Below are 22,558 nucleotides of genomic sequence, written 5' to 3'. Positions count from 1 at the left end.
ATCTCGTATCAATTCCTGGTTCGTTTCTTCAATTTCTAAATAATTTATAATATAAAATTTTATTTCGTCCTTAAACCGACCCTGTTCAATATGATTTAAAAACATTTTGTGACAAACAAAATCTAAATATCGGAAGTGTAATTTAAATCATTTCACTCGTATCAGTTAGTGAAAATGACTAAAATTTGGCATTCTTGTGGTATTACTTACATAATAATAATTATTGTCTATGATTAGTTTTCATAAAAGGTAAATTCTTACTTGCCTGGATGGATAGTTTACGGATTTAGTGCAACCTCACAAAAAAAGAAGAAGGTTAATAAAAGGTTAGGAAAAAAACAACTAACATATTTTTTATTTATTACAATGAATATACAATAGATAATACGATAAATAGCAAACAATAGAAAACAAATGATATTCTATCAATCGCAGCAGCTAAAAGTATCCAGTCTTTCTGTAAATTCGGTTTGTTTTGATGTAAATGGGATTTAATAATGTGGTTATCGTCGCTATTTCCATCATCGAATTCGCTTCCTTGGTGTTCTCTCATTTCTTCAACCATAACACCGTGACTTTGGGTAAGCGTCTAAAGTAATTCATATTTAACGAAACGCTCCTTATACAGTACTTTTTCTCACCTGATCAATGTAATTATCTAGTCCTAATAATTTCCCAAATTTCCCAGTTAGGGGTTGTTTAATGACCCACGGAAGCGAAGTAGAATGTCGAATTCTGGATAAAGTTATGACTATCACAGAGCCGACCATGGAAAATGTTATAACGTATAAACTACTAGTGTAAAACATCACTAAAACATTTATTAAATCATCATGTGAAGATTATACGAAACCAATTAATTTTACCTATCAGTGGAGTTTCTGCCCCCATTAGAGGAAGTTTTTGTGTGAAATATAACGTGAATAAACAAACTATCAGTGCAGTACAAGCGTTTAATATAATTTTTTCTCCTGCCTGAGGGGGTAAACCAAAACTTAACATCGTTAAAATAATCACAACTAAAAAATATTACATTACACTAAGAAAAAACATTTATGTATATACGAACCGAAGGCCGGTGTGACTATTATTGATTTATAGGAAGTGGATATTCTTGTTAAGGTCATATTTACAGTTATGTCTGGATATGATTCAGCACAACATGAATAATATCGTTCACTTCTAGTTTGAGACACTTTTGTTATTTCCCATTCGGAATTGTGAATTATTAACTCTAGCTACAAATAAAACGAATACTTTCCCTATCAAAGTATGAATTAACTGGGACTTCTTCTACACATTTAGAATCAGGTACCAAGACGCATTTTTACCCCAAAATATCTACAGGCATTTGTACACTAAATGCTTACTTTTCCAATAGAAAACAATGGGGTTACAATATTAAAATTTGTCATTATTATTACAGATTTTAAACAAACAGGTACTTTGTTACATCGTTTTATTTCGGGTTCAGAGAATTATTTTTAGAGTTTAAAGTTAATATTAATATTTTAATGAGGCAAATATCCCTTAAAATAAATCGGCGATACATATTAGGTACTGGGAAATGATCAACACATTTTTATGAAGGTTTTTTTTTATTTGATAAAGAAAAAGTTGTGAAATGAAAAATTTTTGATACTTTTGTGCTTTCCACTGTATTTCTCTGCACCTATATTAATAAAGCGATTTTCTGAACCGACCTTTATTTTATGCATCCTCAACTGCTTGTTTTGTATTAATTCTATTTCCTTTATATCCTCTAGTACTTTTAATTATTTTTTTCCCTAATTCTATCGTAAAATTAATCATTAGTTATATTTCACATTTTATATTATTTTGTACGTTAAAACTCCTATTGCTTACAATATTAAAACATAACCTCACGATACATTTGAACTTTTCAATTGACACTTTAATCATTCATAAAAGAAGATAACTTTATTATGAGGATTAAACGTATTTTATTCAATCAATAATTGAAAAAAAAATTTTTCTTAATTTTCTACTTTTTAATACCAATACTTCAATTTCATAGTAAAAACAATAGGAATTTGTATATAATTATCAAAAATAATTTATTCGGCTTTTTCCGTAGAACATCGCGTTCCATGTACAATAAGTTTTGACAACTCCTATTTTCTGTGTTCAATCCATAGAAATAAATCCGAAATACCAATAAAAACCACGGGAAATTTGAATTTAAACAATTTATTTACAACTTACCCCTACTTCCGGATTATCGTCATAATGCAATAGATCGATTTGATCACCGCTATAAGTCCACGATCCGAATTTCATGTAACATTCTTGTTTATCGAAAGGCCAATTTTTTAAATCTAAACCACAAAGAACCGTTAATTGAGTCGGAGGGACCCACAAAACTTTACCGTCAGGATAAACTAAAAAATGCGTGTTGCCGAATTGATTAACCGCCGTACTAGTGGCACTAAAACGACAATAAATTACACAAAATTCTTATCTATAATGTAGTATTCGTGAATTAATCATAGAGAACGGGCTTGTTCAACTACTGATATAAAAAGAACGTCGATATACCATCTCTTTTTACACTATTCTAATTGCATCTTTAATATCTACTCTATATATAGAACACCAATCAGAAACGAGGTTGAAAGTGGTACAATGATCTTTTTAATCAGTTTGGACCCACTATTAACTCTATGGAAATAATTAAACGCAATACTACGTTCGAATTAACGTACACCAAAGAACGCAACTAACAATTCAAGACTCTATTTTCTTATTTTATCTATGTTTCTATCACCGATCGTGATCACGAACATGTCTCCCCTACCTGTTATATAAATAAATATCAGGCTGCCATAATTCGTGTTCGGCCAAATGTAATGTTGATAAGTTGCCGTAATTAGAGGGATCCCATTTTAATTTTTCATCATTCCACACCTTCAATAAGAATTGTATGATACAAATAAATTTCGCGTGCGTGAAAATATATCTCACCATTCTTAACCAAGCGTAAACGGTTAAAGTGGATTTAAACTCGTTGAATTCTATGTGTCTTATGACTATTCCAAATCGCACTGTCGTGACGTTATAGTGCTGGGCCGGCCTTGAAAATTTATCGTAATTGAGCAAAAGATCATGACGTAGTTGATCGGTATGGGTGGCGTTCCAAATTGGTTGGGGACCTAATTCTGTAAAAAATGTATGTTAAAAATTTATTTTGATAAAATTAAAAGTGCCATTTTAATTTTTTCTAACTGTAAGTCATTCAACTTTATACTACTGTATCTCAGAATAATATAAGGTAGTATATTCTCATCTTTTTTCTTGTAAAATAATAATCAAATATAATTTTTCTAGATTATAGATTCAAAATTATTACAAATTGGTTTTGTACAATTTTTTATATATATAAAGTTGAAAATAATAGTTTGCCAAAGTGAATTTTTCCTATCTCAAACTGTTTCTCAAATTTTTTTGAACCCTTTTTGTTGATATCTCAATTTTTACGCCCCCTATTTCAAAGACGCCATCTCCTAGCACGTTCATAATTTATTTTTCTAAACTCATCAAAATTTAATAAACGTAGGTAATCTTACTTGTTGTAGTAAATCCAGAATTAGCACACACAATAAAATGGAATAATAAAAATATTGATAAATATATTATCATATTTAGCAGTGTTTATTTTGCCTATAACACTTTCCAACTGTGATTGTTAAGTTAGGAGAAGAACCAAAAACATCTGAATAGAGTTTAATTAGATAAATATTTCCTGTCTGTAGAGTTTATCGCTTCTCTCCCACTATATTGAATTAATTCCAATGATTTTATTTCTTTGTATCATACTCGTTGCAACTGGGATAGTCAACAATTTTTTTTAATATCTTACCGGGTAGATGAAACCGACTCTGTGCTATAGGTAGACATGGATGCACAATATGGCGGCTTCGTGAAAACGTACACTTATAATTTTTTAATAAAACTGAACAAATTCCTACTGCAAAGTTAATTTCGTCATATTTTTTTGTTGTTGCCTAGTTAATAGCATCATTTAATGTGTTCTATTAACTTTATTTTTCACTAATTTATTAGACACTCTCATTGAATTTTAAGTAAAATCATCACGTCTACTATAAACAAAAGTTTGGTGCCAGAGGTTTGAAGGAAAAGTATGTAACTTTTAACTTAGATTTTATTAAAATATTCATTAGTGAAATATCCAGAACATAATAAACTTGTTCTTTTTATTAGAAAAAATCGTTTCTTCCAACTATTTTTACCATTATCATGTTTTTAACCTTGTGGTTTATCAAAATTTTTTGTAGCATTTTATATATTTAGAATTAATAGTAGTTAATGTGAATAAATATAGAATAAGTTACCCGTGAAAAGTGATTATTAAATATTTATTTTTACAGTTAGAACAACTGAAAGCTACACAATTTTATGTTTAATGGAATTACTAATATTTCAACACTTGAATCACTATTCTAATTCACCCTGGTGGATTTTTATATAAAAACTATGAATTTGATTAAAATTTCGAAAAACTTGCTCTCAAACAACCAAAATAGAATGAGAAATATTCGTATAAAGATGTTTTCTTCTTCTTTACCGACTTTGTGTCTTGTAACATAGACAAATAAATTACATAACAAAACCAAAGAACTAAATCCGTGTAAATTATCGGATCCTAATATTATTGGTAGTTCTATGGTTTTTAATTAATGAATTACCGCCATGTTTCAAATTCACTTAAAGTGGGGTGATCTCATTTTTTAAATTGATAGTCTGTGAATAAGAATTTTGAGGGAAACGAATTATTCAAAAAAAAAAACGTAGGGAAATGAATTCATGGAAATGTAGATAGAAAACCAAATAAAGTTTAATTTTGAATTAAAAATGTTTTAGATGGTTTAATAGAGTTTATTATTCGCTGTTCTTATTCGGAAATGCATATTCTCGTGGCGGAAATTTTAAGGTCGATAACTAGGATGGTTTTGACAGATATCTCCATACACGCACCCACGCTGATTGTTTTTAATAAATAAAACCAACAGATAAGCAGATATAAACAATTTAATGATAATTTCGAAAGCAAAATTATACAAAGCTATATAAAAGTTCGCAACAGTTTAAATAAATTTCATTTTTGACATATCAAATATTCTTCTTTTTTTATAAATTTTCTTCCAAATTATAAACGAGAGGGCATTAACCTTTTATATTAATATATATAGTGGATACAATCTCTGTTTCCACTCAGACATTAAAAATTTTCGTATATATATATATATTTTTTTAAATTCTACTTAAAAATATATAATTTTTATCTCGTTATAGTGCAGGAAAACTTAAAAATTGTGAGGTTACCAAATTTCGTTTCATTCGATTTTGACAGTTATTTCGACATAACCGAACTGAAGTGATCGAAATGATTGGATAAATAAACGAGGAATCGTCGCCGATAAAGGGTCGTTCACACGAGATCGCTTAACGAAACTGAACTGTCATAAAATCACGATCACGTGATATTACTTCATTGATGATAGAAGAATGGAAAATATGATTTTTAAACGTCACGATATCGTAAAAAACCGAAATTATATATATAAAAAATAATTTTAAATAATGCGTATCATAATATTTTAACGATAAAAATATTTTTGCAGCGACACAACTACTTCGTATTGTTTCTAGTACTATCCGGTAAAAACCGCCCCGTGTGTAATCGGCTTAATTTTCCTTATTTTTTAATGCGGTCCGGTAAAAACCGCTTCGTGTGTCAACTGCTTGATTTTCCCTATTTTTGAATGCGGTCCGGTAAAATTGCGCAATAAGTCACCGGTAAAAACCGCGCCTATGTGACCGTCTTGATTCTTTCTTTTTTCATGTGATCAGGCAAAAACCACACGGTGTGTTATCGACTAAATTCTCCCTTTTTTTTTGTTGGATCTATCTTTTAATACGATCCGGCAAAAACCGCGCCTGTGTCACCGACTGAAATCTTTTCCTTTTTAATTCTCTTTTTTTTTTCGTACGATCCGACGAAAACCGCATAGTGTGTTATCAGCTTAATTCGCTCTTTTTTGTGCGATCCGGCAAAAGCCGCACGGTGTATTATCAGCTTAATTCTTTTTTTTCGTACGATCCGACGTAAACCGCGCGGTGTAATTTCAGCTTAATTCGCTCTTTTTATTTTTGGTACGATCCGGCAAAAACCGCGTAGCGTATCACCGGCTTAATCCTCTCATTTTATTTTAGGAAATTTGAGTAACATAAATTTTAAACGACACTATATCGTAAAACAAACGAAATTATGATAAAAAAGAATTATTTTTAGGAAAAATGGTAGCCAACAATGGGGAAAAATAACTATAACAACACTTATTATGATATTTTAACGATTTAAATATTTTTGCAGCGACACGGCTACTTCGTTTTATTTTTCGTCCTGATCCGGCAAAAGCCGCGCAGTGTGTCGCCGGCTTAATCCACCCTCTTTTTATTCAACTAACACAATTTCAATATCTATATGAGGTGTGTATTAAAACACCGTATCAATAAAATATCAATTAATAAATTCAACTTTAAAAATATCAACGGAAAAAAAAATTTGATTTTAATGCGGTTCGCGTGCTCACTAAACTACAGCATCACATATAGAGACGACAAAATCGTTTAAACCACGTACCGATTCATTCGAAAATTATCCTAAAACGAGCGATTTTCAATAATCGATTAATCGATAATTCGTTTGTTGTTTTTCCTTCCAAACGAGACGTTACCAAAAAACGGAAATGGGACTGGGGGAATTTTATGGATTTCAATGATATTTAGGCTCGAAAAAAAATAGAAGATGTTCGGCTACCAACAGGAATTAATTATAGAGAAATTTGATTTCAAAGTCAATGAAAATATCTATTGGTTAATAAATGGGGAAGTATACATTTTTATGATGTTTTTCAAGTCTCTGTTAATTCATCAATGGAGAATTTTGACATTTTTATAGTATTTCCAAAGTCATTGATACTTAAAAATGAATTCCACTTGTTTTAAACTATTTTTAAAATATTAGTGACTCATCAATGGAAGTCTGGAGGACTCGTCAGGGGATGGGACATTTTCTTATAGTACTTTCAAAGTCATTTGGAACCTCTATTAGTCATAAATGAGGATTTTGATTATTTTTTTTAGAATTTGCAAAGTTTTTTGAACTGTCTGTGACTCATCAATGGAGAATTTTGACATTTTTATAGTATTTCCAAAGTCATTAATATTAATAAATGAGTTCTACTTGTTTTATACTATTTTTAAGTAATTGGTGACTCATCAATGAAGAATTTAAATATTTTTTATCATTTCCAAGTTTTAAGGACTCATCAAGGGATCAAACATTTTTTTACAGTACTTTCAAAGTCATTTGGAACCTCTATTAGTCATAAATGAGGATTTTGATCATTTTTTTTAGAATTTACAAAGTTTTTTGAACTGTCTGTGACTCATCAATGGAGAATTTTGACATTTTTATAGTATTTCCAAAGTCATTAATATTAATAAATGAGTTCTACTTGTTTTATACTATTTTTAAGTAATTGGTGACTCATCAATGAAGAATTTAAATATTTTTTATCATTTCCAAGTTTTAAGGACTCATCAAGGGATCAAACATTTTTTTACAGTACTTTCAAAGTCATTTGGAACCTCTATTAGTCATAAATGAGGATTTTGATCATTTTTTTTAGAATTTGCAAAATTTTTTTAACTGTCTGTGACTCATCAATGGAGAATTTTGACATATTTATAGTATTTCCAAAGTCATTAATATTAATAAATGAGTTCTACTTGTTTTATACTATTTTTAAGTAATTGGTGACTCATCAATGAAGAATTTAAATATTTTTTATCATTTCCAAGTTTTAAGGACTCATCAAGGGATCAAACATTTTTTTACAGTACTTTCAAAGTCATTTGGAACCTCTATTAGTCATAAATGAGGATTTTGATCATTTTTTTTAGAATTTACAAAGTTTTTTGAACTGTCTGTGACTCATCAATGGAGAATTTTGACATTTTTATAGTATTTCCAAAGTCATTAATATTAATAAATGAGTTCTACTTGTTTTATACTATTTTTAAGTAATTGGTGACTCATCAATGAAGAATTTAAATATTTTTTATCATTTCCAAGTTTTAAGGACTCATCAAGGGATCAAACATTTTTTTACAGTACTTTCAAAGTCATTTGGAACCTCTATTAGTCATAAATGAGGATTTTGATTATTTTTTTTAGAATTTGCAAAATTTTTTTAACTGTCTGTGACTCATCAATGGAGAATTTTGACATTTTTATAGTATTTCCAAAGTCATTAATATTAATAAATGAGTTCTACTTGTTTTATACTATTTTTAAGTAATTGGTGACTCATCAATGAAGAATTTAAATATTTTTTATCATTTCCCAGTTTTAAGGACTCATCAAGGGATCAAACATTTTTTTACAGTACTTTCAAAGTCATTTGGAACCTCTATTAGTCATAAATGAGGATTTTGATCATTTTTTTTAGAATTTACAAAGTTTTTTGAACTGTCTGTGACTCATCAATGGAGAATTTTGACATATTTATAGTATTTCCAAAGTCATTAATATTAATAAATGAGTTCTACTTGTTTTATACTATTTTTAAGTAATTGGTGACTCATCAATGAAGAATTTAAATATTTTTTATCATTTTCAAGTTTCAAGGACTCATCAAGGGATCAAACATTTTTTTACAGTACTTTCAAAGTCATTTGGAACCTCTATTAGTCATAAATAAGGATTTTGATATTTTTTTTTAGAATTTACAAAGTTTTTTGAACTGTCTGTGACTCATCAAGGGAGTGAGTAGACATTTTTTTATTGTATTTCCAAAGTCATTGATATTAATAAATGAGTTCTACTTGTTTTATACTATTTTTAAGTAATTGGTGACTCATCAATGAAGAATTTAAATATTTTTTATCATTTCCAAGTTTCAAGGACTCATCAAGGGATCAAACATTTTTTTACAGTACTTTCATAGACATTTGAAACATCTATTAGTTATACATGAAGATTTTGACAATTTTTTTCAAAGTTTTTTGCAGTTTCTGTGACTCATCAAGGAAGTAAGGAGAAAACTTTTTTATAGTACTTTTAAAGTTATTTGAATTCTTTAGTCATAAATGAATATTTTGATTTTTTTTTTAGTTTCTGTGACTCATTAAGGAAGTAGACAACTTTCACGAGAATATCAATAAATTAAAAATACCTCAAAATATCTTTTTAACAACCAGAATTTTTGCGTTTATTTAGTTTAATACCAGTTTTAAAACACGCTTAACGATAGAAATCAATCCGAAAGTCCAATTCCTCCACTATTAAGACTATACCAAAAGATCCTGATAAATCAAATTGAAAAATCACGATAGAATTAGAAAAATTTTAAAAATCCAAAAAGCCCTACTAATGAATAAATAATAGATATATCAATTTAACTTCATTAGACTTATATAGCAGGCCCTCACCTTCTAATCAACAAACAGGGCCTTACCTTCCACTGATAGCATGGCCTTACCTTCCAATTTGGTAACAGGGGCTTATATATCGTTTTACTATTAAAATTCGTCAACCAAACAACAAACGAATCTTTCGATGGAAAATTAATTGTCAAAATTGCTCTTAAATTTAAAATACAAAACGAGTTATTAATAAAATCGTTTTTGTTGGATTTGAGCAACATTGACACTTAACAAATTCAATAAAAATTATTAAAAAAAAAAGCAAAAAATTATAGTAGACATTTTTTTTAAAATTAAGTTTGTAATTCATATCGATCGATATGAATTACAAAAAAAAATAACATTGAAAATAAAATTTAAAAAAAAAATGTTAAAATAACATCTTATATATATGTACACTAATTATATTCGGAAAAATTACATAAGAACATTTTGAATGGAATAATAAATTAATGTATAGTACATATGAGTTCTCGTCTTATGCAAGATTCCCCCCAATCATTTATTGCTCCTTCTTCTCCTCGCCCTTCTTGCCCACTGGTACAGCTGCCTTTATCCTGAAAACCAAAAGAACAGATTACACACAATTCTGGTAAAGCAAGCGCGTTCCGTCAAATGCTCCGCCTATGTTGATAAAAGACGAAAAAAAAAAACTTACTTTGTGGTAATTTCGGCCAATTTTGTCCTGACCACTTCCAGATTGGCGTCGATTTGTGTCTTGTTAGCTTCGTATACTTTTGGAAGAGTGAATAACGCTACCCAACCTGAAATCATTAAATACATAATGGAAAATTTAAATATCGATTTCGAATGATACTGCTCATGGCAGCGCTGCACCGCATAATCAATTTTTTCGCCGTCTTTAAGATTTAGGTATTACCACAGCCACCCTATTCGCCGGATTTAACGCCATTTTGAACTTTCGTCGTTTTCCCACGATAAAAAACGTCGATTTCGAATACATTGGAGATAACCAAACAAGTTTGTTGTCAAAGATTTAGTAAAACGCATGTGGAAATCCATATTGAAGAAAAATACTTGACGGTGGAAAACTTTTATAATCTCTTTACTTATTTTCAGGTTCTCGTTTGAATCAAACTTCCATTTATTTGTGGAGAAAGGTTTTTTTCCAAAGAGTCGCTTTCTAAACCTTGAATTTATTTCGTTCCAGCTACATCTTCTTCAATAGATGAATTTTTCCTTCCATGGGAACTTTTTCGGATCCGGTTATCGCCGTTACTGATCGCTTTCATAGAGTCCAGTCCATCCATTTTGATCCGATTATCACAATGGTCCTGGACTTCAAAAACCATAAATTTTGGCAACGGAACACCATGATGCCATAAAGACATTTCCACGATCAAAAAACACTTTCACATGAAGAAAAACTACAAACTTATCGATATCACCCCCTCCCAATCTTCACATTTCCGAGCTAACGTCAACAAAAAAACTCACCGATAATAATTAGTGTCATTCCATTGAACCAAGCTCCGACGTAAGTTAAAGTCCATAATAAAACTCCAAATTTGATGGAATCGACTAGATCTTCGACCAAAAACAACCTCCTGAGTTCGAATATGGCGGCATTGATATGCGCAACCGCGACAGCGGTGAATTGATTAACCTTATCTTGAGATAACGATATATCCAATTCGAGATATTCCTTGAATGGGTGTCCGTCTCCCGTTTTTTGTATGGCTTGTACGATATTTTTGTAAATTCTAAAGGCTACGGTTACGCCGAGAGCGAAGAACGAAAGGTAAGCTACAACGCTGATTAAAGAAAAATAAGTCAGCGCCAATAGCACGACGAGGACACCACCGAAAACTGGGCCGGATTTTTTTGGATTGCGCCAGTAGATCAGACTCTCCACTAAAAAAAAAAAATTATATATAAGCATTTACACAAGAAAAAATTACGTAAAAAAAACTTCGGTCTGCATCTATGTCAATTTAAAAGTAACAGTTATTTTGAAACTCATTGAAGTGCCAATGGAAATTCCCAACTCTATACAAACTATAATAGAATTCTATTGATCTACAGAACACCAGCACACCAGCGAATCGTAAGCGATCTGTAAATCCACCAACCTATTTTTTTTTTAACTAGTTTACTTTAACATTTTACTTCAAATTATTGTTGATAAGCTGGTTCTACCCACTCGTCATATAAATATATAATTAAGACAAATAAATCATAATACAAGATATGTTTCAATTATGATCTCTAACATAGAATGAATTCATATTTCAAATTTACAAGTTCTTGCGTGGAACAATCGGCATAAATTACATACATATATATTCAATTTATATGAATGATATATATATATATATATATATATATATATATATATATATATATATATATATATATATATATATATATATATATAATTATAACAATAAATAATTAATTTCAAAGTTTCATGAATCAAGTTTCAACAATTACGATATAAATAATTAGTTTTGGTACAACAATATATAAATTTAATGATTCAATATCCCGAAAATAAAATCACAACATGTCAGCCATATGTTCAAGAAAATGTGACTACTATGAAGAAAGAAATACGATTAAAAAGTTTAAAAGAATTATCTTACCGGGACCTCGTTCAGGTAAATCCTCAGACACGTATTGTTGATATTTATTTTGTTTCCGACCCATGTTTTAGTTAAAAAAATCGATTAAATTGAAATCAAGTTCTAATACACATAAACATATGTGTTATAATAAAATCTATTAGTTAAAATACAAGTGAAATGTCTAAGCAACTCTCTTTCTCTTAGCTTCGGTACCAGTTATCGCCAACAGTGTTGCCAAACATTACATTCGTTGCAAGACGATCATATCATATAAATAAAAATTTAATTAAAAGAATATAGGATATAGTAAAAAAAATATATCAATTTATTAAATTATTTTATGTATTCCATTTATTTAATAAGTAGTTTTTGTACTGATTTTCAAACATGTGTTAATTTTTTTTTTAATTTACTTACGTTATCTAGTTAAATTTATTCGATACGGCAACGTGGTTCCACTTGGGAAGAAACGTGGCACAAGTGTGTGTCTACGAAGCAGGTATTTATTTTAATTTCTTTGTATTATCTTTTCATTTATACGAGGTGTTCCGAAAAATATAATTTATTTTTTTTATCATAGCCAAAATGTTTTTATACACAAATCATATTATCCAAATAGAAATAAAATACAACATAATATTATTGAGTCAATAAAGGTCAAGGGCAACCGATGCGAGATTATAACAATTTCAGGGTAGGAAAGTCCCTTTCTCCTCAATTTTCGCAACAGATGGCTTTATTATCCGTATCCAGAAATTTAATATGAAAAATTGATATTTGTATTAGAAATACAGTTATAATTTTTTTGTTAATTAATTTTGATACTAGTTAGCAATTTATTGGTTCTACAATTGGTTTTCCATTTTCTAACCTAACCTAACTTCCTTCAAAGACAACAATTTTTAGGTTAGATTGGTCAATTCGACTCCTGTCGAGATATTTTGGCTCTCAACAGCCAAAAAAAATGGGTTTACGTAAAAAATGTATATTACCCTTTTTGTAGAGCTTTTTATGAGCTTCTTTTTTTGTTTGAAACTATTTTTTCTAAAATGAATATTTTCCGAGATATTTAGTAAAATTGAACTTTGAAAAGTACTTAGAGGCTTCATATTTTCGTGATTCATTACACTAAATTATATTAAATTGCAAAGCAATTGCACCTAAATGAAAGTGGTATAAATAAACTATAACGTAAAGTGATATTTTTTTCATTACCGGTTTGGTTATAATTTTTTTTTTGGAAAAAATCATATTTCAATTAAAAATGGAGCAAAAAATAGAATTTTAGGAGTAAATAGCGGTACAATATGTCTACACACACCTCACTACAAATGGATAATAAATATAATGTAAAAAAATCTACCCCGTGACTCCTTATTGTTATTGCTTTCAATTAGATACTCTACTTTTCTCGCTAAACTGACTATACCAATATAAATATTTTAAATTATATAAATAGCAGCTGATTTACGAGTTGTTAGTTATTTTTTTGCTTGTTTAACGTTACTACATTCACGTTTCACTTCTTCTAGACGTTATACTTTGGTTAATAAGTCAATTAACGAACAATAGTTCGTTAATTCTGTTTAATTTAAGCATTTTTAAAATTAATTACCACCGTTATGTCATGCTTCATAACTACATTCGAATTACAATCCATTTAAATACTATTTTATCCATTTGATTAATATTTATGAGAAATATGACAACACTGTATAAATAATAAAAATATCCCAATGGTATGTTACATCGTATATCCTAGACGATTTCATCTGTGGGATAAGCGAATTTAAAAATATCCGCATGCAATCTGATTAGGTAATCATAAAAAAATTATAACCTACTTTTCAAAAAAAACACGTATCCAATGAGGCAATCACTTAAAAAAAATCACAATTCCATGAAAATACTCCCGACTTCGCTAGTCCTAGGACCTAGGAAGAGACCTGCATCGATACGACACTAGCGAAAACCGGTCGGTATAGATAGAATTCTAAATCCCACCCACACACACACACACACACGTTGAGTTAAAATAAAAATTGTATCAAAACTCACGTTGATCTCGTTGCATTAAATTTTCCAACAGCGTGTCCATCTTAACTATCCCATTCACTACTAATAAAACCTTCTTACGAAAATTTCAGTACCCAGATTATTCGTATTGGCAAAAAGCCCGTAAGTCACAAATCTATATTTCCACGAACGATTTGATAGGAATACACTATAACAGCTGAATATTATTTTAGATTAAAAATATTGTTTTTCAATCTTCCTTGTAGGGACGTAAGGAAGAATATTTGTTGGAAAAATCGAGTTTATAGGTAAATAAATAAATCGGGTAATGGCGCAGCTAAACGCGACTGCGTCAAATGAGATAATTCCTAGATAATGGCGGAAAATCGATATTTATTGTGACTCGCTACGTCTAGCCTAACGGACGATGTCTAGGGATTCGTGATTTAAAAAAAAAAACAAACTTTTATGTAACTTTGCAAAAAATACAAATAAATGCGTTTTTTTCAAGTTTTTTCACCAAAAATTATGTATATTGAAGATTTATTATATCTTATTATAATAAAACGATTTTGTGACTTGAGAGAGAGAGAGAGAGAGAGAGAGAGAGAGAGAGACATAGAGAGTCGCCATAATTGTAATATACGACTTATTTACATAGTTGTCAAGTTTATAATATTTCTTAAAATATATATTTTTTTGGTTATTTACTACTTAGCTCAAAGTTAGATACATTTGTAAATTTTGCATCAGAAAATGCGATAAAATATACAAGGCTTCTAAAAATAGAAATATTTTTCTATAATCAGAATGTAATGATTGTAAAACATGAGCGTTTCTTAGGAGAATAAGGCCAATGAACTTAAAGTATATTTTGAAACTGAAAGATTCTGTTTAATCGAGTTTGGCAACGTGAAAATAATACAAAAATAGAACTTGATAGAAAATCGGATAACTGAAACTGTGAAAATCTATGACATTTAACAAAAAATTGTTAAATCGTTGATATATAAGAAAAAATAGAACCGCTTTTCAAAATTTTCTGAAACAGAATATAGAAAAACAAATATTTTTTATAAATTATTTTCCTCGATATATCTCGAAAAAAATATATTTTTCTTCCAATGATCCTAATAATACGAGGAATATAAAAAAAATAAATACTACTGGAAACGGATCAGGCCATCCGGCAACGTCGTGTTTATACTAGACCGATTCATTCCCTTAGTTACTTTCATTTAGCTAGCGATATCATAAGAAAAAATTTTGTGTGAAGTTATAAAAATTAAGTTTGAATGAATGTTTTTTTTTAATTGTTTCAGAAAATTAATAAGAATCATAATTTGAGTTTTTCTCATATCGCAATTTAAACAGCTGAAAGACATACAAAGGTCAATGACCTAAGTCTTGTCAGTGAAATATTTCATTATTTTTTTCACACACCTCGTATATTTATTACAATTCTAAATATTTCTAAATCGTTCTCCAGCGAAGTATGAAGATAAAATTTATGTTTATTTGCAAAATTTATTGACCGAGTCATTACATTTAATCACGTTGAGTCATCGTTAGATACGAGGGAGATCGACGAAGTATATTTTTTCAAATTTATAAATGACTCATAAACAGTTTGTCAAAACAAAAATTGCAGCGAAAAATTTTAAATTTTTAAAATAAATGTACCAACGTCTTGATTTACGGTAACAATTTCAAATTTTATTGTATTTTGACTTTTTCCGATTTTTTTTCACAATTCTGTATAGTTTTTGTTCATGAACCGTAAGTTATTGTTTCCCCATTATTTTTTTTCTTTTTGAATAATCATTTACTTGATTACGTTATGTAATTACGAAAAATTTTGATACACAGTCGTATTTAAATCAGATTTGGCAACACTGTATACATATATTGTATAGCAACATCAACAAACAAATTACGTCTTTGCAAACAATAAGTTTAAGGTGATTTTAATGATGTCATTAACGTTTAAAAATGCAAACACCGTAACCAACTTTATTTTCCATTATAAACATACTGAAATTATCATTTTCCGCAATTAATTTTAAATATACAAGATATTTTATTACTTTGGTCGGTAAACTCGTAAATTTGTACATTTTAATTAGATTTTACGAAATAGTTGATAAATGTGGTATAGGTTAGATTAGAAGACATGTAAATTCATCTATTAGTAATTTTCCCCTTTTAACATAACCTCAAAAACACCCAGTCGTTCATTAGTGTCAAAACAGTTGTGCGTATGATTATTATCGTCTGTCAATCCAAAAAAAATCTATGAAGGTTAAATCGGGCTAATTGTAGGCCAGTTGAGATAGAATTTGGGCTGCGTACAGGGGGATTTTTTCTACACCCCAGAAGTGACAATGATAATTTTCCATTTCCATCAGGATAGTTTCATTTGGTCATGGTCTAGCAGCACCACTTTGTAAACACAATCTGCTCTAGCAGCCCCCAACCCCAATACTACAATCTAGACATTTTTTTACCAAGGAGTTGATGTGGGAAATGAAAAATTAACAAATTTCCACAATTTTAACGATTCTATTCTAAATTACGTACTTTTTTTTTGAATTTTTTCGCTCCACCCAGTATAATTATGTACAAATTTACATTACACTCACCTTTGGGATCCAATTTTTCAGGATTAAACCATGCATCTACAAAAGAATATTAGTATAAGCCAGATGTTGGTAAAAAAATTAAGAAAATTGAACATAACCAATATACCGACATTCAAAGATACATAAAGACATTCAAAATTATATACACAATGAGAAACCGAAATTATTATTTTTTTATATACATAATTACGTATCTCTTATATCATCATTTTATATAAATACAGAAATTAGTGAAAATTTGAATTATTATTAGAATTTACAGCATGCAAAAAATGTGAGTAAAGATAGAACGAGAATTTAGTCCTCTAAATCCCCCGATTTAGTTATATGTGATTTATTTTTTTCATCAATAACAATTTTTCCAAGTAATAAAATATTTATGTAGGACAAACATCGCAATGTTTGTAAAAAAGATTATCAAACCATAAATACCATAAAAAAATTTAACTAACCTTGATAATAGAAAAATTTTTATAACCTCCTTTCTATATAAAAAAAAATCTGTAAAAGAATCTCGATTTATGTCAACCTAAGTATAAAATAACGTCGTTAAGGTCACTGCACATAAATAAAGACAACATACAAAATAAGATACGTTCCACTTAACGCCCGTGGTCGTTACGTATCTGTTTTCAACAGCATAATGGTAGATCCCAACATCAAAATGTTACTACAATCCGATTTCTAACAGGGCACTGCCATCTAAGACGCCATTTCGATATTATGTGCATCACGGAAGATCCGGAGTGCCGAGCGCTCGCACGAGCGAGGTTCTGGGCGAGCCTAAAGGTTTAAGACAACGAACCTCGGCATTTGGTAAAGTCAAGCGGGGCACGACGATCCTATCTGAAGGCCCATGTGCTCAATGGCCTAACTAACCAACCGTCCAGAATTAAAAATGCAAGTAACAACAACTATGAACTAATAAGAAGGGTAGATAAAAAAAATAAATAGATTCTCCACTAGAATTGTAATTTTTAAGCAAAATGAACGACAAAAACTACGACAGTAGCAATGGGATCTACCAGTAAAAATATTTTAATGATGGTAGTAAGCCTGTGATCCTGGTGAAGCCCCAGAGTTGATAAACGAGGAAGCTAATAATAATAACTTCAAGATTTTATTAAGAAAAATACATATTTTTTTGCACATGAGTGAATTTTACCATTTTACATTGCACGTATTCTCGATTTTTGCATATTTATGTTCATTATCAATTAGTAACCATATACTACATGTCCTAGCAACAGGTTAATGATTTAAAATTCTACTGATAACACTTAAGATTTCCTTTTCTATATTACGTAATTCAATTCACTGAATTTTATTACAAGGACAATTTTTTGTACACAATAGAAAAAAAAAATTAGTTGAAAATAGTGTTTCATCTAATAACCGTGTGTATATCTATCGAATTGTAACTAATTTCACATTATATATCAAATTAAACAATTAACGGAAACAAAAATTTTTAAATTGATTTATTTCAATTCCATTTGTTGTTTATCAACTTTTATCCAATATTACAAATATGTAGCACTGCACACATAAATTTTTATATATACATAACGCCCAGTTGTTACTTCCTATACCCCCTGTAAATATACATAACGCCCAGTTGTTACTTCCTATACCCCCTGTAAATATACATAACGCCCAGTTGTTACTTCCTCTACCCCCTGTAAATATACATAACGCCCAGTTGTTACTTCCTATACGCCCTGTAAATATACATAACGCCCAGTTGTTACTTCCTATACCCCCTGTAAATATACATAACGCCCAGTTGTTACTTCCTATACGCCCTGTAAATATACATAACGCCCAGTTGTTACTTCCTATACCCCCTGTAAATATACATAACGCCCAGTTGTTATTTCCTATACCCCCTGTAAATATACATAACGCCCAGTTGTTACTTCCTATACCCCCTGTAAATATACATAACGCCCAGTTGTTACTTCCTATACCCCCTGTAAATATACATAACGCCCAGTTGTTACTTCCTATACGCCCTGTAAATATACATAACGCCCAGTTGTTACTTCCTATACCCCCTGTAAATATACATAACGCCCAGTTGTTACTTCCTATACGCCCTGTAAATATACATAACGCCCAGTTGTTACTTCCTATACCCCCTGTAAATATACATAACGCCCAGTTGTTATTTCCTATACCCCCTGTATATATATATAAATTACGCCCAGTTGTTATTTCCCCTACCACCATTACAGTTAACAATTAAAACTTTTATCTCATACAAAAAAAGTATGTAAAAGAAAACCTTTTTCAAAATAATTTTTTTTTATCTTAACCGCTTAAATGCGATCTAAATCTGTGGAATTTACCCATATCGAAATATCTAGGTGTTAAACCATAATAAACGTCAAGGTTATCTACAAGTAATTTAACCCACAATAATGAAATTTGAAACAAATACGTACTGGGATTGAATAAAACACAAAGCAACGATCTTTGACAACATGTTTCTTTGTCGTTCCCGGTTAATATGTTTGCTTCTTGAACACCATTAATGACGTCTTGTACGACTTCGTTAGCCATCTTCTTCAAATCTTCAGACATTTATATATACGATTATAAGATGCACTTTTACACAAAAATCAAAACAATCCACACCCTAACCTTGTTATTGAAGGTACCTTCGTATCACGAATTTATTAAATACGATTTAAAATATTTCACGGTGCCGTGTTGATCGAACTTACAGGATGGAGTATGCGTAATAGGGGAAAAATTACCTACCGGATAAATTTGTATACAACTGAGCAGGCGTCGGTGTTTATATCGACCCGAGATAAATTAAACTAAGTACCCGACGTGGTACTATGACAATAAGAACAAACTCCAAGTGATTAAGACAATATAGACTTTGTATTGATAAAAAAGAATTTAATTAAATATGATGAAATAATATTTTATAAATACATTTCCATTTTACAGAGTGTTTATAAACTAAATAGATTATAAAAATTGTAAATATATTAGACTCCTGAGACAGAAGTGGATATAATATTGATTTTTACGAATTGGGCATTTTCTCTATAGGACAGAGATGGATCTAGGATTGATTTTCACAAATTGATAATAAAATTTCTTTCATTCCTATTATATAGAGTGTTTATAGACTAAATACGGTGGATCTAGGATCATTAGATAACGCCCCTGGCGTATACTTTGCTTATTAGGTTTGTCTTATTAAACAGGGGTGGATCTAAGATTGATTTTCACAACTATATATAATAAAATTTCTCTTATTTCTATTATGCAGAGTGTTTATAGACTAAATATGTAATAAAAATTGTAGCTTACATTAATTAGATAATCCCTTACTTATACGTCCCTTATTAGATGATAATTATTAGAAAACAGGGATGAACCTCAGAGTGATTTTTACGAATTAAACATAAATTTTCTTTTATTTTAATCATTTTAGTGTTTTTGTTGAAATACGTGATAAAAATTTTATTTTAAATAAATTAAATGTTGTTCCCTCACGTATACATCACACAGGGGTGGATTTAGGAGAGATCTAAAACCGATTCTTACGAATTATTTCATTATTTTCATCATTTAGAGTGTTTGCTGCTATAAGTAATTTTGAAAAAAAGTTGCATAGCCACCTAACTTTGTAAAAAACTTGAAACGACCATTCTTGTGTAAAATTAAAAGATCTACAACTTTGATCTTGATTTTTTTTTAACTCTAACCATTTTTCCAACATTTAAAAACAAACTTTTTAGTAATTTTTTTCACCCCTATCTTACGAACAAAACTGATATTTAAAAGTGAAAAAATACAGAAATTTGGGCAGAAAAACTCGTTTTCTCAAACTACGAGGGTTGTCTAAAAATTTTCCGACCTAACAGACTTTTTTTTCCATTTTACTTTGAACTAAGTTGCCTTTTAACTTTTCCAGTCATGCTAACCCTTTTTTCCTAAATATAGACATTCTTTCATACACCGATAGTCTATAATCTCAATCTCACTTTCATACAGGAACTGCTTATCTCAGTTTTTGATCCTCCCAAATATATTTCCCACATATATAGACTGACGTCGTTATATAGAGATCGGAAACATTGTCTACAACCCTCGTATATAGAAAACGAAAACAAAAACTCGAATTAAATTAAAGTATAAAAACAAAATGAGAAAAGAAACTTAAACATCAAAACATGCCTGACACAAAATCTTAACGATGAAAATATATTTATTTGAAATATTATTGATTGACATAAAAGTTTTGAGGTTATTTCCAAAATTATTCGTATAAATAAACGTTTTCATAACTTTTCTGTTAGATAATTTCGATGTTGAAGGTAGTTATTAGAATTTAAATTGTATTGTCAACATGCAAGTCTCGTTGTTATAAAATTTGATCATCTACAAATATAAAACAGGTGAATCATTGACCTTGAATTAAATCATCTGGCATGAAACATAAATTTCTTACAATTAAATTAAAGGGAAGCTGCAAATGTACACGATAATTCCCTAATCCTTTTATAGTAGATTCATTATTAAATATTAAAAGCATTAACAACCAAACAATTATTAATTATTGTTAACGAGGTATTAAACATATCTGTAGATTATATTTGACCACTCATATTACAAATAAAACATAACTTACTAGTTTATATATACGATATTTAATATATTTAGTTATAAATGTTTACTTACCTAAACCCATTTGACAAAAAATCGCTGCAGCGTCAGTGGGAGCTATTTTAGCCGGTGTAACTACAGCCGGTTTATCTGCTATAACATTTTTCGTTATATTTTCTTGAATTTCCACTTTTTTTTCCACAACTGGAGCCGTAGCTGTAGGTATAGTTTTTTCTGGTTCATTTGTAACTGGACGTTCTGGAACTTGAACACTCGGACTTACAGTTATCTCGGGTTCTATTGGATGAACCGGCGGAGTTGAAGTAGGTTCAGGTTTGAACGTATCCTCAGGTAATTTAGATTTGAAATCACTGACATTTTGTTCGAAATCTGAAAATTGATCAACTTCCTTTTTCTGCGGTTCACTCACTTTTTCGGCTTCTATTAGATTTGCAGACGATAATTTGTTATCTCCGTGGTCGAAAGGAGAATGTAAGAATTGATCCAATTTATCCTTGTTGTGTTCGCTTTCAAGAAAATCGTCTTCTAATAAATTCCTATTCATTTTTTCTGGAATTAAAGGTTCTTCCAAAGAGGCTAACAAATCAGCTCCACCGGTTTTATCACTCACCGCGGTCTTGGGCGTGTTATTGATCTCATGAACTGTTTTAGGTGCTGTCACCTCTTTGTCCGATTTTAAACCCAATAAATCCTGTAATGGACTCGAGTCGTGTTCTAAATGTTCGAAATCATCCATCGAATCCACTTCCCTTTTTATATTAAACAATCCTTGTTCAGTTTCTTTAGAATGTTCCATTTTTTAAGAAAAAATATCAGGAGCACCGTTTATTGTGTATATTAAAGATTCCTACCTCTTTCTATATCACTCGCCACTGTAAACTAATTTCGAACTCGGCTCCAAACTTGAAACTCCCCCAACAAATTTCGTGTTACGTCAAATTGCCGATATCTGATTGGTTACACACAAAACAGTTACTTCTTGTTGCGAAACATCGAGTAATTATAAGTGTCAAATTGAACGCTTCTATGTTGATACCCTTTTTATATAATTATAAAAAAACAAGTGTATTGCTTCAGTTTTAAACTGTATTACGTTTATTAAAATGTGAACCATACTTTACGTCG

At 29.9% G+C, this 22,558-nt stretch overlaps 2 protein-coding genes across 7 annotated transcripts; both read right to left on the bottom strand.

Moving 5' to 3' along the window:
• Positions 1-343: 343 nt before the first annotated feature.
• On the bottom strand, positions 344-3,950 carry LOC130893674 (acetylcholine receptor subunit alpha-L1-like). The gene is made up of 8 exons (XM_057799953.1): positions 3,588-3,950; positions 2,986-3,179; positions 2,819-2,928; positions 2,227-2,449; positions 1,070-1,238; positions 867-1,019; positions 642-811; positions 344-589 (listed from the first exon to the last, which is right to left on the bottom strand). The coding sequence occupies exons 1-8, from the start codon at positions 3,658-3,660 to the stop codon at positions 362-364; spliced, it is 1,320 nt and encodes a 439-aa protein (XP_057655936.1). The 5' UTR covers positions 3,661-3,950; the 3' UTR covers positions 344-361.
• Positions 3,951-5,052: 1,102 nt separating this feature from the next.
• Positions 5,053-22,368, bottom strand: LOC130894492 (reticulon-1-A). 6 transcript variants are annotated; one of them, XM_057801364.1, is made up of 6 exons: positions 21,488-22,333; positions 19,228-19,356; positions 16,781-16,816; positions 10,993-11,409; positions 10,193-10,298; positions 5,053-10,091 (listed from the first exon to the last, which is right to left on the bottom strand). In XM_057801364.1, exons 1-6 carry the CDS (start codon positions 22,227-22,229, stop codon positions 10,037-10,039), a joined length of 1,485 nt encoding a protein of 494 aa, XP_057657347.1. In that variant the 5' UTR covers positions 22,230-22,333; the 3' UTR covers positions 5,053-10,036. The 6 variants fall into 6 exon arrangements, with proteins under 6 accessions (XP_057657347.1, XP_057657348.1, XP_057657349.1 ...); XM_057801365.1 differs by lacking the exon at positions 19,228-19,356 and having other exon boundaries at positions 21,488-22,368; XM_057801366.1 differs by lacking the exons at positions 16,781-16,816; positions 19,228-19,356 and having other exon boundaries at positions 21,488-22,342.
• Between the last annotated feature and the right edge of the window lie 190 nt (positions 22,369-22,558).

The sequence above is a fragment of the Diorhabda carinulata genome, chromosome 5 (genome assembly GCF_026250575.1).
Source record: "Diorhabda carinulata isolate Delta chromosome 5, icDioCari1.1, whole genome shotgun sequence".
In the NCBI taxonomy this organism is placed as follows: Eukaryota; Metazoa; Arthropoda; class Insecta; order Coleoptera; family Chrysomelidae; genus Diorhabda; species Diorhabda carinulata.
The sequence above is the reverse complement of the archived record's forward strand: the minus strand, read 5'-3'. Positions and strand labels throughout refer to the sequence as shown.